Raw genomic sequence first — 16,403 nt, forward strand, 5'->3', positions numbered from 1 at the left:
TGATAAAGAAAAAGGAAACGAGAAAACTATCGTATGATGATGGTGTTCGGTTGAGAATAATTAGGAGAACGGTTTGTGAGATAAATAATCATGGGTGGTTATTCTATATTTATCTCTTGTAAATGTTAATTTAATTTTATGGAGTTGGTATTTTATCTATCCTTGATCCGTAGATTTTTTTAAATCATAGAAAATAGACAATGTAAAAAAAAAAGTTATAAGAAATTGCTTTACCTGATTGGGTCGTAAAAGGTTGGTTATTTGTCTTATTTTCAAAATTTTATATGTTGATAACGTGTTTTACTTTTCTGTATTTTTCAATTTTTTTTAAAAAAAATAGATTTTCTACTTGTCAGTTTTAGATTGGTGATGCAGACTTCCGCTTTATTATATAAGGATGATGGTACCAAACACAAATAAATGGGCCTGAGGCCCAAACATATATTATAACTCAATGGAGGCGACACGATAAATAGAAGCAAAAGCGAGGCGATTTGCCGGCGGAGGAGTTACGATGATGTTGGAGCGTTCGTCGCCGAAGGAAATGAATCCGACTCTGTCCAAGCTGCTGATAAAACCCGTCTTAGCTACCGCATATGGCGGTATCGTCGGAGCTTTTTTGGGCGGTACCGTAGGAATGGTCGTGATGGGCCTGGCAGGGCGTAACCCTCAACTCCTAGCCCGTTCTGGTGCGTCGTTGTTTCGAAGTCTTCAGTCACCAATTTGTCACTGCCTTGTTCTGTGGAGTCTCGTGATTCCTGTTCTTCAAGCCTCCGGAAGGAAGCTGGGGTCGATGTACTCTGCCTCTTGGACTCTTGCTTTAACATATCTTCTCGTGATGGAGCCGGAGTAGAAAGTATAAACCTCCACCTGCATTGCAAGAGACTGTTTGTGTTTCAATGAATGTTTTTGCTCTTGTCCTCTTGGATCTACTACAGGTACCTCCTTCTTAAGCTTCTGGAGTTTGGTCAGTTTTGGAGTCAGCTTCACCTTGCGATGGCCGGGGCCGGGACGCCTAACCGCCTCCGCCTATCTGCGTTGTGATGTCTCCTTCCGGATTGTCTCTATACTGATCTCTCTAATGGCGTCTTGGCTTTTTGCGGTTTCGACCGTTTCTAAACTTTGCCTAACGGATGGCCGATAGCTGATCTCTTTACCTTTTATTTTAGCCTTAAATTGTTCACCATGAATTAGTTTAACCCTAACCTTGAGTTTAAGAATTTTTTTTTATCTTTTTTGGGGGTTTTTAGATAGCTCATTGCTAAGTCTTAGCAGCTTTAGATTCAAGTCTTTCTTGTATCTCAATGCCATTTCTATAAAATGAAATCACATTTTGTCCCAAAAAAAAAGTCCTAGCCCCACTGAGTCGAACTCGGGTTTTGTTCAGCTTCATAAACCCTAAACCCCCATTTTTTTCCAAGTAAGGTGGTCATAACTAATCAAAGAGAACTGGGTTTCGTGAATCAGTTTGTTCGTAAGTGTGCTGGGGTCTTTTCAGTAATTTCCGCTGCAGATTGTGGAATTGAATCCGTAATGAAAGGAATCAGAGGCAAAGATTGTTACGAATCGGTAAAAGTTTCATTCTTTCCAAACTCTTCAAGTTGTTTCGCTAATGTAACTATGCTTTCAAGATGTCTTCTTTGGATTGATGAAGCCTGTTTTATTTTATAATTTGCAGTTTGGTCTCAGGATCAGGTGCTGGGTTGACATTCTGTTTTTTGAGCAAAGGCTTGAAAGCCCGACCTGAACAGGCACTCTTCAGCGCTGCGGGTTTCGCTGTTATGTCAGCAACAGCGTATAAGGTGATTTGATTGATTCTTCATTAATCAATTCACAAGAGTATATATCTTCTTCTTACTTACAAAACACCGTCTTTGTTTTCCCTTCAGATGATGCAAACAACCAAACCGCGCAATGCCCAAGACGCCTTTTACATAGAGACAAAAGCTATGCTATCGAAGCTAGGCCTTGAGGAGTACGAGAAGAATTTCAAGAAGGGACATCTCACTGATTTCACCTTACCATTGCTCACTGACAGGTTACATTATACATCTCCTTCAAGCTTGAATTTTATTATGTAGCAACTAGCAACTATAAACTAATCCCCCTTTCTGATGAATTTTGAATCCAGTGACCTAAAAGACGTGAACATTCCATCAGGGGCAAGGCGTCTGATACTTGATCATATCAAGAGGTTTGTTCACAAGCTTCTCTACTCTCACATGGATCAAATGTATGAATTGGATCCAACCATGCATTCTCTGTTGTCCTGAGTGCCGGTGCAATAAGATGGTAAACCGCAAGTGAGGATAGCAGTTAATTGACCCAACCCTTTTGTCTATATGGTGGTGATGACTGAGAATCTTGGTGGTAGTTCTGAGACCTAAACATGCTAGTTCGTAATAATAACCTTTAGACTTAACCATGCATGAAAATCCAAAGCCAAGAACATAACATAATTTATTTGATGAAATTTGATGTCTGCTTAACTGCATCTCCAATTGGTATCCTTAAATTTTCTTTCCAAATGAGTTTGTTTTTACTCTAATAGTTGCTTTCATTTTTCCCATTTTAAAAATACATTTTATGTATATTCTATTATTACTATTTACTATTAAATTTAATAATGATATTTATTTAAAAACTTACAAATTTTATCCAACTATAATTTTATTTTAGCTAAATATTTATGTTATATATGAATATTAACTATATAAGAATTTAAAGACAATACGTAAATAAAAAGTATTTTCTCAAATTTGAAAAATACCTTTTTATTTTTTTCTTTCTAAATTTTATATATTAAAACAGAAGTCACAACCTTGATTCATGTGTGATTTTTTTTAAATAGATCTAATAGACATATTCCTAGAAAGTCATGTTACATTTAATCTCTAATCTTATCATTAAAATTTTGGACCTGCCAGAAATTTTTATTGGGCTATCAATAATTGGATTTAAACAATAGATGATCTATTGAATTTATAGATAGTATAAATTAAATAGATATGATTTAATGTTGTAATACTATACCTCCATATGTTAATTATTTAAATATTTGTCGATGTTAACTTTTAAAATTATAAATATTTTTTTTTAAATAAAAAAAATCATATTATCTAACAATGATTAATCTTTACTACCTTAAACTAATGAAAACAAAATTAACTATATGGTTTATTTTAAAAATTAAACAAAAATTAAATGTTTAATTATTTACTCGATAATATGAATATATGAAGCGAAAAGTTTAATTTTTTAAAAAAAATTTAAATTTGTTAAATGTTACAATATTTTTGAATATGACAATAAAATAATATTTTACTAATCTCTCTATATATATAGTTACGATTTTAATAATGAAATAATAATCCGAAATATATATATAGAAGAAGATACAAATACATGTGAAAGTTTGAAACAATTTATTCAATGAAAAAATATACCGTATACTTATTATGTTTTAAAAATTGATAGACACATATATATTATAATATATACCAATTTAGAATTGAAAACAAAATATTTATATAAAAATAAATGAAAAAGAAAATCCGCGCGGTTGCGAAGGTCGAGATCTAGTAATACATTATTAAAGATGATTTTTTTTCATTTTTAATGTTTTCCTCAGATTGGAGGATCACTAAAATGGTCTAAATGAAACAACAAGTTAGCACGACCTTAATTCAAATATCAAACCAGAACCTCGTAATCTACATTCATTGATCTCATCTCTCGTCTTCGCCATCATTTGAAGAGAGAGAGAGAGATGTTTCTTCTAGTCACCAACCTCACCTTTTCTAGAGAACACATTAGAATGTCCAAAATTCCAAAAGTCTTACTTTATATGTTTTATTTTCTGTTTTAATTTATGATTTAGCTGTATAATTTTTTGTTTACAAGCGTCATTAATTTTTTTAGGGAGATTTTAAGTTTACCTAATTTTTATACCATAAATAATTATTAATATAAAATATCTTCTAATTTTTAGGGACATTATTACAAATATCTTCTTTATTTAAAATGCAAAAGATCTTTGAGAAAAAGACCAAAATAGCACTAAATCAAGTTTTTGTTCCCAAACTAGCACTCAAGGCTAAAAATCACAAAAATAGCATTCAAGTGGTGGGGTTTAGGGTTTAGAGTTTAGGGTTTAGGGTTTAGAGTTTAGGTTTTAGGGTTTAGAGTTGAGAAGTGAGGTTTTGGGGATAAGATTTCAAATTTTGAAAAATAAAAAAATTTAAATTTTTCAAAAGATAAAATGCTATTTTGGTCATTTTAGTTTTTGAATGCTATTTTGTGATATAAACTTAGAAATGTGCTATTTTGGAGATTTGCCCAAGATCTTTTTACCATTGCTTTTTAGATATATAAATATATATAATTATTTCAATGAATAACAAAACATATTTTTTTAATAGTTTTTCAAATTATACGTATTCAGATTTGAACTTTTAATAAACCATTTTTTGTACTTTTTTGAATTTTTTTCAGACTTTCTTTCGAAACTCTATTTTTTTTTTACTTTTAAAATTTTTTATTTTAAATATTAAGTATTAATTTATATATTTATCAAAGTGTTAATCCAAAACTCCATCCCTCAAATTTAAAATCTAAGTTTAGATTAGTTAATCCTAGTGTTATAAAAGTATATTTACTTCTTTAAAAGCTAAGGGTAAATATTGTTAAGATACATGAAAAGTGGTATTAGGAATGTGGTAGTTTAAATAATTTCTCTTACTTTTATTATATTTTTAATAATATAAAACTTTCAATATTAAAATTTAAAATTTAATTTCAATTATTAGCTGTTTATTATTGGTTACTTCTTATATTTTGTTTTGGTTAAACTTTACATACCTCAGGATTATTAGTGTTTATTTACTTCTTTAAACTAAAGATAAATGTGTTTAAGATAAACATGAAAAAAGGTATTAGAAATGTGGTAGTTTAAGCAATTTCTCTTATTTTATTATATTTTTGAATAATATAAAACTTTAAATATCAAAATTTTAAACTTAAAATTTAATTTCAATTATTATTTGATTATTATTGGTTATTTTGAAAATTGAAATTTTATATATTTGGTTTTGGGCAAACTTTTTTTTTTGAAAAAAATTTTGGTTAAATTTTGATGGTTTTAGATAAAAAGCTGAACTGAAACAGTATTATATTGTGGAAGCACCGTAGCCTAATGGTTAAGGTTTAAAGGCTTCTACACCCAGGTCTGGGGTTCGAATCCCAGACTATGTAATTTATTGCAGAATACAGGAAATCCAAGTTTCAAATCCCGGAAAGAGCAATTTATTACTGCAGACTACTGAAGCAAATCCAGTCAGGCGTGGATCTTCATAGGACGGCTCAGGTGATGCAGTTAGGCGTAGATCCTCGTAAAGCAGGTAGTATTTCCGGTTGTTAAATCGTCTATGTAATATTTCTCATAATTGTAATGTCATAATAAATCAGCTTAAAAAAAAAAAAACCGAATTATATCCTATTTTGAGTATTTATAGATACAAAATATCTGGAACTGAACCGACACGAAATCGATCGAATACCTAAACGTATATGCATATTTGCATCTATGAGGTAATGTGTATATGCCTTTTGTAGTAAAACCGTTGTGCTAAATGATAGGGGTGCGCAAATATCAAATATTTGAACTTTTAGAGGTATTAGTGATTCGATTCATTTTATTTGGATATCATTTAAGGTGTATGTATCTTATATATTAAAATGGAAGTCACAATCTTGATTCATGTGTGATTTTTTTAAAAATGGACCTGATAGATCTATTCTTAGAAAGTCATGTTACATTTAATCTCTAATTTTATCATTTAAATTTTGGGTCTAACATAAATTTTATTGGGCTATCAATAATTGGATTTAAATAACAGATGATCCATTGGATTTATAGATAGTATAAATTAAATAGATATAATTTAATGTTTTAATACTATACCTCCATATCTTAATTATTTAAATATTTGTTGATGTTAACTTTTAAAATTATAAAGATTTTTTTTAAATAACAAAAATTATATTATCTAACAATGATTAATCTTTACTACCTTAAACCAATGAAAACAAATTTAAAACTATATAGTTTATTTTAAAAACTAAACAAAAACTAAATGTTCAATTATTTACTCGATAATATAAATCTATGAAGCGAAAAGTTTAATTTTTTAAAAACTTTCTAAATTTATGAAATGTTACATTATCTTTGAATATGACAATAAAACAATATTTTACTAATCTTTATATATATAGTTGCGATTTTAATAATGAAATAATAATCTGAAAATATATATATAGAAAAAGATACCAATACATGTGAAAGTTGAAACAATCTATTCAATGAAAAAATATACCGTAAACTTATTATGTTTTAAAAATTGATAGACACATATATATTACTAATTTAGAATTGAAAACAAAATGTTTATATAAAACTAGGAGTTTTCCTTCGCCATGCGCAGATATAAAATATTTAAAAATGTTATATATAAATAAAATTTTCTATTTTTATATTTTACTTTTATTAGTTTAAAAAATAAAACCATAATGTAATTGTTTTTAGTTTGATTTATTCAAGTTTACTTTGAGCTTTTAATTTTTCATTATTTAACTTTTGATAAAAATAATTGAAATTTATAAAGTTACTTTATTATATTATTCTTTATTTAATTACCATTTTTAAATATGTCTATTTGTAAATATATAAATTATTTCTAATAATATATACATTAAATAAAAATAACTTATATACGTTGATAAATATATTTTAAACTACACTTATTTTAATAATAAAAATGTGATTCATATATTGATGTAAAATTTTAATATTCGTAATTATTATTTATATATAAAAACATATTATTTTAATAGATATAGAAAAGTTATTAGGTATCATAAAATCTTACCAAAATGAATATTTACTGAGAAAAAAATGTTTTTGATATATAATTTATTAGTTATTACTATATTATGAAACTTTTTCAAAAATATAAATCTGTATATAGAAAATCATCATTATTATATTTAAGAAATCTTACCAAAAACATAAATGTAAATATAGTAAATTTTACATGTCACATTTAGATTTATGCCATGTCATATTTTTTTTAAGCCATGTCATCATTTTTTTGTGAAAGTTAATGTAGTGATGACATATATACAAATCACTTCTCAAATATAGTCTAAGGGATTAAATGAAAACAAAAACCGCGCGGTTGCGCGGATCTAGATCTAGTGTCCACCTAAATGAGAACTTTCCTCTAGAAGTAAATGGCAATACAGTAATTAGAAAATGGATATCCGCTGTAAATGGTTTATGGAAATCAACACATCCCATCCTTTACTTGACGAGCACGTCGAATAACAATATCTAAAGAATAAAAAGACGAAGAGAGAAAAAAGCAAAGAGGGATGCAAGGCGAACAAACAATGGCGACGCGATTAGCCGGCGGCGGAGATACGATGGCGGTGGATCATTCATCATCGAACCAAACTCATCCGACTCTGTACAACAAGCTGAAAGAAACTGTCTTGAATACCACAATTGGCGGTGTCTTCGGAGCTGTTTCAGGCGGTATAGTAGGAATGGTCATCATCGCCCCAATAGGCCGGCGTTACCCTCAAGTCCTAGCCCCACTGAGTCGAACTCAGGTTTGTATAGCTTCATAAACCCTAAACCCCTTTTCCAAGTAACGTCATTTCTAATCAAAGTAAATGGGGTTGCATGAATCAGTACGCTCGTCGGTTTGCTCGGGAGTATTCGGCTTTATCCGCTGCAATGTGGGGAATTGAATCCATAATGCTTGGAATCAGAGGCAAAGATGATCTTACAAATAGGTAAAGTTTCATTCTTTTCAAACTTTGCTTTTGATCATCCTGTTTATGTGTCCTTGTCTGAGTACAGACTACAAACTTTACACTTTCCTTAGCTGAGAATCTTCAACTTGTTTCTCTAATGCTATATCTTTGACACTGTTCTTTACTAATATTGATTGATGAAACCTGTTTATGTTTTAATTACAGACTTTGTTTCTGGTTGAGTTTTGACATTGGTTATAAATTTGCAGTTTGGTCTCAGGATCAGGTGCTGGCTTGGCATACTCTTTTGTGAGACATGACTTGAAAGTAAAGCCTGCACATGCACTCTCCTGGGCTGCTTATTTGGCTGTTTTGTGTGGGACAATGTATAAGGTGATTGATTTTGATACTTATGATGAGGCCAATCCTCTAGACTTAGAAACGCAAGAAGGGCCTTGTTGCATAAAGGGCTGAACTATCATCTGCTTGTAATTATCTGAACCCAAGAAGAGTTGGTTCTACCTTGTGGATGCTTCTAGAAGTAAGGGAAGAAGCTGGTTGAGCAAGGAACAGTTGCACGTGCAGCTAACGGAGTCGCATGGGATGTTGGGTGACGTGGGGTGTCCTTGTTATGGGTTTAAGTAAGGGTGTGAGGGGTTTTCTTTATCATTTTAACGATCATCATGTTCATGGAGAGAGAGTCTCTCATCGTTGTTCTTTCTCTGTAAACTCTTGTCATTCAATAAGAAATACCCTTTTACATATTACAGATCCACTGATTGTTAGTTTGCTCATACAACCCATAACAGATTGTTCATTAATCAATACAAAGAGTTATATCTTCGTCTTGCTTCACACGGTTTTTGAAGAGCACGTCGGGTGAATGAAACAAACATATCTCGCAATGCCCAAAATGCCTTTTACACAGAAGCTAGGCCTTGAGGAATACGAGAAGAGCTTCAAAAAGGGCCGGGACATCTCACTGATTGCACCTTGCCATTGTTCACTGATAGGTTATACATACTTCTCCTTCAAGCTTGAGTTTATTATGTAGCAACCAACTATAAACTAATCCTCTTTCTGTGAATTCTTTAATCCAGTGACCTACAATAAGTGAACATACTCCGTTAACAATTTTTTATGTGTCTTTCCGCTCCCATAAATTTCGGTTTAGTGTAAAATTTGATCCGTATATTTCTAACAGATTTTGTCACGTAACAAAGTGAACGACTGTAGTGAGAGAGGCTTTGTAAAGATGTCTGCAAGCTGTTGTGCAGACGGCATATTATATCCCCTCTCTACGTCATAACTTGCCACTTCAGCAGCTTTGTTCTTCCTCCTCGAGTAAGTATATTTATGCCTATCAAATAGTTTGTGGTGTAGTTATGTGACCGTTCGATATTAGTCTACTATAAATCTATAACAAAGATCGATATGAGTCTATTATAACAATGATGCGTTGAAATTAGTGAGTAAAATATTATAAAAATAGTTTTAATTATATTATCGTGTTTAATGATTATTTATTTTAAATATATATATATATATATCTTCGCATCTAATTTTAAATATATACATATATATATATATATATATATATATATATTTACATATAAATATAAATTCTAATAAATTTGAGACTATGTTTGTTTTAGTTAAACTGAATTTTTTTTTTGATGAAATATTAAATTTATTGATCATTTTTGAAAAAATGTTTATGTACATCTATAAGGCGTTTACTAACTGAACCTTATTAAAGAATCAACAAATTTGGAAGCCTATGAAAAAATTATAGATCACTTCTTTAATTTAAACGATGAAGATGAACAAATAAATTTAAATAATGTTTAAATATTTAACTATCAATTTTTTTTTGGATTAGTGTTACTTTATTTAGTTTATTTTTATTAATGTGAGATACATATATACATATATATTATTATTTTAATTGTGATATATGAATTATTAATATATTTAATAGTTTACCATAAATAAATATTTATATGAAAAATTGACATGATATATGAGTTATTTTTATTACCATATTTAAAATCTCTGCAAAAAAAATTAAATTTTTATAAGGAAATTTTACATTTCACAATTAATATGATGTAATGTCACTATTTTCTAAAACCATGTTATCTATTTTAAATGTCATGTCATCTTTTTTTCAGCGAAAATGATTGTAGTGACGACATGTGTATAAATAACTTTGCAAATACAGTCTGGGGATTAGAAAGCTAACATCATTATTCCATTCTTCCAATTTATTATGTTGTTGACCTTCTGAACACCATATGATTTGCCCATGATTTGCCCATGATTTGCCCAACATAGCATATAAGCTACGTAACTCAAAGCAAAAATAAATCAAGAAAAAATAAACTAAACAATGGGGATAAATTAGTAGCGGAGACCCATGCTCGGCCATAAGAATTTATATATGGAGTTTGAAACAATTACAGATTTAAAACCATATAATCAATACTATATTTTCAAAATCACTTTGGAGGTCAATCGATACACATATTAACGACTAAAATTTGGGAACCAATACAAATGCTTTGTCTCACTGCCTACTGCCTAGTACAACAGCGGAGATATGATGGTTTACCATCCGTTCTGGAACAGAATTTTCTAAAACCAATTCCAATTATTAAAAGTTTTATTTCTTCCATTTTGAAAAGATCAAATTTTTAACATTTTTACTGCATTTTTTGAAAAAGAGAGAGTACGTAGAAAATGTGTAATTTCTATAATATTTTAAAGGAACATTATAATTAGAAAGATATAGCCAACTTAAACATTTTTGGTTTTTTTTCTAGGTATTCTCTTACGAATATAATAGAGATCAATAGAAAGTGTTATAATATTATGTGATATTCATTATTAAAAAAATCATAAATTTACTTATTCTCCAAGTCGTACTTAATCTCCAAGTTAAAAAGTATATTGAATATTCATATATAAAAAAGATCCATTATCAATTCTCTTTTCTATAACAAGTGAGACATAAGCAGAAGCAAAGAAAGAAAAGAAAGGAAAACCAAAAAAAAAAAAAAGGAACAATGGCGATCATGGGAGGAGAGGAGAGGCGGAGATACGATGGAGCATTCGTCGCGGAAGGAAATAAGTCCGACTCAGTACAAGGTGATAGAGACCGTCTTCATGACCGCATTCGGCGGTGTCAGCGGAGCTGTTTTGGGCGGTATAGTAGGAACGGTCATCATGGCCCCAATGGCCCGGCGTTACCCTCGAGCCCTAGCCGCACTGAGGCGAACTCAGGTTTGTTCATCTTCATAGACCCTAAACCCATTTTCCAAGTAATGTCAATTCTAATCATAGAGACTGAATCAGTATGCTCGTTCGTATGCTCTGGAGGGTTCAGCAGTTTTAGCTGCATGGTTTGGAATTGAATCCATAATGAGAGGAATCAGAGGCAAAGATGATCTTACCTCTGAGTAAAGTTTTCATTCTTTCCAAAACTTTACTTTCGTTCCTGTTTATGTTTCCTTGTCTAATTACATACTTTTGTTTATAGTCAATGCGTTCACCACAAATGTTACACTTAACTTAGCTGAGAATCTTCTAATGCTAATGTATTTTTCAACATGTGTTCGTTGGGTGATATTGATTGATATAATTGGCTGTTACAGACTTTGTTTCAGATATTGAGTTTTGATATTGGTTATAAATTTGCAGCATGGTCTCATCATCAGGTGGTGGGTTGGCATACTCTTTTGCGATGAAAGGCTTGAAAGGACAACCTGCACACGCACTCTTCAACTCTGCTTATTACGCTGCTTTTTCAGGAACAATGTAAGGTGCTAACTGGATTCATGAATTAATAATACAAGAGCATATCTTCTTAGTTAACACGGTTTGTGTTTTCCCTTGAGGTGAGTGAGACAATCAAATCGCGTAATACCCAAGACGCCTTTTACACAGAGACAAGAGCTATGCTATCGAAGCTAGGCCTAGAGGAATACGAGAAGAACTTCAAGAAGGGACATCTCACTGATCCCACTTTACCATTGCTTACTGATAGGTTACATATACATCTCCTTCAAGCTTGAGTTTAGTACGAAGCAAACTATCAACTAATCCCCTTTCTGATGAATTCTGAATCTAGTGTCCTACAAGAAGTTAACATTCCACCAGGGCCAAGGCTTTTGATACTAGATCATATCCAGAGGTTTGAATACAAACTTCTCTACTCTTACATGGATCAAAGATATGGATTGTATCCAACCATGGTATGTTGTTTTGAGTGCAGGTACAATAAGATGGTGAACCGCAAGTGAGGAAAGCAGTCTAAATTTTGGTGATGACTTGGAAGTAGTTGTGTGACCTAATATTGGTAGTCTGTAATAATAATCTTTACACTTTATTCAAAGCCAAGAACATAACATAGCTTTAACCGCTGAAATTTTATGTTTGCCAAATAAAAACAACAACATAACACAACCTTATTGAAATATCAAACCAGAACCTGGTAGTTTACCTTCAACGACCTCGTCGATTGTTATAGCCATTGGAGGAATGAGATGATTCTTCCAGTCACCAACTTCACCTTTCCGGAAGAACACATTAGTATCTACACCAATTCTTGTTGTCCCGTTCTTATTAGTCTCCAAGTTGCTCAAGTTACACAAACTACACAAACTCAAGATTTTCTCCACCGATCCACTCTCTTCTTCAAGAACTCAGCGACAGCGAGTTTCTTGACTTGAAAAAGAGGCTCCTCAATGATTTCTTAATACCTCATAAATAGAACATTCACTTTATCGTCTAAGCTTCCTTTCCAGTAGCTCAACATTTGTTTCCAATGGGGTATATGAATCTATCGTTTCAAGAAAACATTTGCCACTTTATATATTTTTGGTAAATGTTGTTGCTGAACAAACGGGAATTAAAAAAGTTAGAGAGAATTTTGACTGAAGTAAATGTTTTTTTATTCTTTTTGTGGGGATAAATAATTTACAACTCATTGATTTTGTATTTATACAGTTTTAAAATTTTGATGTTTCTTTTCCTTTTTCATTATTTGTAAAAAATGCTTTTCCTAATCTTAAAGAATATAATTTATTAAAAAAAAGAAATGAAATTTTAACATATTGATGAAAACTTAAGAGATATTTGACAAGGTAACTCGTGATATGATTCTTCCAGTCACCAACTTCACCTTTCCTAAAGAACACATAAGTATCTACACCAACTCTTATCTTCCCATTGTTTATTAATCTCCAAACTGCTCAAACTACGTAAACTACACAAGTTCTCCACCGATCCACTCTCTTCTTCCTCCTTGGCGAATGGACAGTTGCAAGAACTCAGGGAGTCTCTTGACTTGAAGACTTTGCTCCTCGATGATCTCTTCATACTTCGTAAATAGAATATGATCCTTATCTTCTAAGCTCCCTTTCAAATAGTTAAACACATGTTCCCAGTAGTAGGGTCCGTATAAGATAACTCCTCTACAGTATGCTTCAAACATGCGCTCAAAACTGGCTTGATCAACTTTGGTGAGATGCAACATGTTTCTGTTAATGACAACCGGAGAGACAAACGTTCTTTGAGACCTCTAGCCGTGAACCCACCATAATACATTGCGTGAAGTTCACGCAATACATGCGCTGGACATTAATACATTGCGTGAAATTCACGCAATGTATTATTGTCCATGTCTGTATACAATACACTACAAGAAAACAGGGGGATTCTGATGGCCGAAATCGTCGGAAATTCGTCGGAATAGACCGATTCCGACGAATTTCCGACGAACCTGTCCGTCGGTATCGTTTCGTCGGAAAAAAAAATTCGTCGGAATTTCGTCAGAACTTCCGACGACTTTCTGACGAATACCGAGAAACGTCATTCTGACGAACTTCCGACGATATTACAATGCGGATACACGAGACCAGAGTTCATCGGAAAAACTACGTACCGACGGAAAACGTTCGTCGGACAATTCCGACGTAGAGTGTTCCTCGGTGTATTCCAACGAACTTGGGCGTCGGAATTTACCGACGGACAACGGTCGTCGGAATATACCGACGAACCTCGTTCGTCGGTATATTCCGACGGAAATGTGGTTTGTCGGTAAATTCCGACGGATATATGTCCGTCGGTATATTCCGACGACCATTGTCCGTCGGTATATACCCATTTTTTTTTACAAATTAATTTTCCATTTTAATATATTTTTTGATATTAATAAATTTAAAAAATCAGAAATTTAAAACTAATAATATTATAAAATTTAAATTCATAAAAACCGAAATAGGAAAAAAACATTCATAAAGTTTAAAATTCATACAAACCGAAATAGAAAAAAAAACATTCCGAAAGTTTTAAAAAGCCGAAATAAACTAAGATGAACTCGAAGACATCAAACGATCTAGCTTCTGCATAATCTCGGTGTTGAACTTCTTCTGGGATGCCAACTCAGCAAGGATAGTGGCATTCTCCGAACGGATAGTGGCATTCTCCGAAAGGATAGTGGTGTTCTGCTCCTCCAATGCCCCAATCCGTTCATCTTTGTCATGTAGCTCCTCGAGAATCATGGGATCGGCATACGGAGCTTGCGAAGAAGATGCCGGATACGAAGAAGCACGACGGGCCAACCCAACTAAACGGCCTCCTTTCCTTTTAGGAACCGCCTACAAAAATATTTAAAGTAAGTAAATAGGGACAAGTAAGTAATCGACATTATAAAAAAAATATATTAATAAAAAAAATTACCTTTTCAACCATCTCATTTATTTGCAATAGAGACAGGTTGGTTGAAGCTCCCGTGGAGTCGCCGTCATCAGAGAGAGGCTGAGATTGGGAAACTATTTCAGCTTCCACCAAATCAACTACACCTTTGATCACGGGGTCCTGAATTTGACCCGTCGTCTTGTTAGTGTGAGCCACCTTAATGAGTTGGAGACGATCAACGGGATTACCGTCATTTGCTTCGATCTAAAAAAACCGCCATTATTAGCCAAGAAATATATAAAATATTTATTTAAAAAATATAAAGATAAATAATAATAAAAAACTTACAAGTTCATCCTCCTTAGTAGACATAGAGCAAGCGCCGAGGTTGTGCACATACATACCTTTCCCGCCACGATCGCTCTTTCGGTTCCTGGAGTTCCTAGAAGACGTCTCTGCAGTTTCGTCCTTCTCCCAATGAGCTATCAACTGCTCCCACACCGCCCCGTTGATGAACCGTGGCTTCTTGTTCTTCTGCCAAACTGTCTTCCACGCGTTTATCTGCTTTGTGTAAGAGTCCATGGCCTTTTCGTTGAATTTCTTACGGACTGTTTCCGTAAGATCGGAGTGCCAGTTGAACTCTTGCTACAAAACAAACACAATTTAATAAGTAAATATATTTAAAAAAATGTAAAAACTTTAAAAAAATGAAGAGTTACTATACCGCAAACTGATGAAACCACAACTCTCGTTCGTCGTTAGGGATCACACTCCACTTTGGATATCCAAAACGGAGCATGGAGTACATCATCTGGTTGATGCTCCGGCTAATGCCATTTTTCGACTTGGTGAACCTGTAAAAAAAAAATACAAGTTAGCAAGTTAATTAAAGGAAAAAATATAACGGTACAAATAAAAAAAAATACTAACCAAGTGCTATGGCCTCGTCGTGGGTTGGGTTGGAGAAACGGGAGATGCTCTCGACCTGGTTGTTGAACCAAAAGATGAACCGGCATGACCCCTGGATCCTGTTGAGCAGCAGCGTGAGGGGCAGAGGGAGCTGGAGCGGGAATATATGCGGGAACCGAGTCATGAGACGATCCCGATGCACGGGAACTGCTCACCGAACTACGTCGAAGACGGGCTGCGGGGCGGGCTTCATCCTCGGCCCAAAAAAAAAAATTTAATACATCAAACATATTTTCAAATCATTTCTATTTTTAATGTTTTCATTTATATATTTACAAAAGGTTTTATAAACTTTTAAAAAAAAACTATTAAACCTTTTATATATATATATATATGTATACAAAATTATAAAAAAATTTATAAATATAGAAAAATGTTGTTAAAAATTTATAAATGAAGAAAAATGTTGTTAAATATTTATATTTTTTTTAAAAAAACGTTTTATTATACATAGTTTATTAGTGGAAACTTATAAAAAATTATAAAAAATTTGAAAATTTTTATTATACATGATTTACATATATATATATATATGTATACAAAATTATAAAAAATTTATAAATATAGAAAAATGTTGTTAAATATTTTTGAAAAATTCTAAAAACGTTTTATTATATATATTTCATTACTGGAAACTTGAAAAACGTTTTTAAAAATGAAAAAAACGTTTTAAAAAATCAAAAAACGTTTTTAAAAATCAAAAAACGTTTTTAGAAATAAAAAAATGTTCCAAAAAAAACTAAAACAACAATCCAAACAACAATCCTAACTTATATATCCTAAACTATCAATCAAACAACCTAAAATCCGAGATCTAACATCCAAAACCCTAAACAATTGAGATTAAAGAAGGTTTGGGATGATTCTTACATGATTTAGGGTTTGGGGAGGAATCGCCGGTGTAGAGGGATGAA

The 16,403-nt window shown here is 32.2% G+C and overlaps 1 protein-coding gene and 1 pseudogene across 1 annotated transcript; both read left to right on the forward strand.

Annotated features, from left to right (window-relative positions):
* The first annotated feature begins 544 nt into the window (after positions 1–544).
* Positions 545–2,273, forward strand: LOC106392803 (chloroplastic import inner membrane translocase subunit HP30-2-like). Its single transcript, XM_013833583.1, has 5 exons — positions 545–795; positions 939–1,040; positions 1,679–1,802; positions 1,890–2,038; positions 2,132–2,273. The coding sequence occupies exons 1-5, from the start codon at positions 545–547 to the stop codon at positions 2,271–2,273; spliced, it is 768 nt and encodes a 255-aa protein (XP_013689037.1).
* An 8,613-nt stretch (positions 2,274–10,886) lies between these two features.
* LOC111207641 lies at positions 10,887–13,408 on the forward strand (annotated as a pseudogene).
* The last annotated feature ends 2,995 nt before the right edge of the window (positions 13,409–16,403 follow it).

Source organism: Brassica napus, chromosome C7 (genome assembly GCF_020379485.1).
Source record: "Brassica napus cultivar Da-Ae chromosome C7, Da-Ae, whole genome shotgun sequence".
In the NCBI taxonomy this organism is placed as follows: domain Eukaryota; kingdom Viridiplantae; phylum Streptophyta; class Magnoliopsida; order Brassicales; family Brassicaceae; genus Brassica; species Brassica napus.

Excerpts from the sequence above, each read along its gene's own strand:
- LOC106392803 (XM_013833583.1), top strand. The coding sequence starts at position 545 with ATGAATCCGACTCTGTCCAAGCTGCTGATAAAACCCGTCTTAGCTACC. Across the intron at positions 796-938 it reads GGAAGGAAGCTGGGGTCGAT|GTACCTCCTTCTTAAGCTTC; the intron begins GTACTCTGCCTC and ends GATCTACTACAG. Across the intron at positions 1,803-1,889 it reads TGTCAGCAACAGCGTATAAG|ATGATGCAAACAACCAAACC; the intron begins GTGATTTGATTG and ends TTTTCCCTTCAG.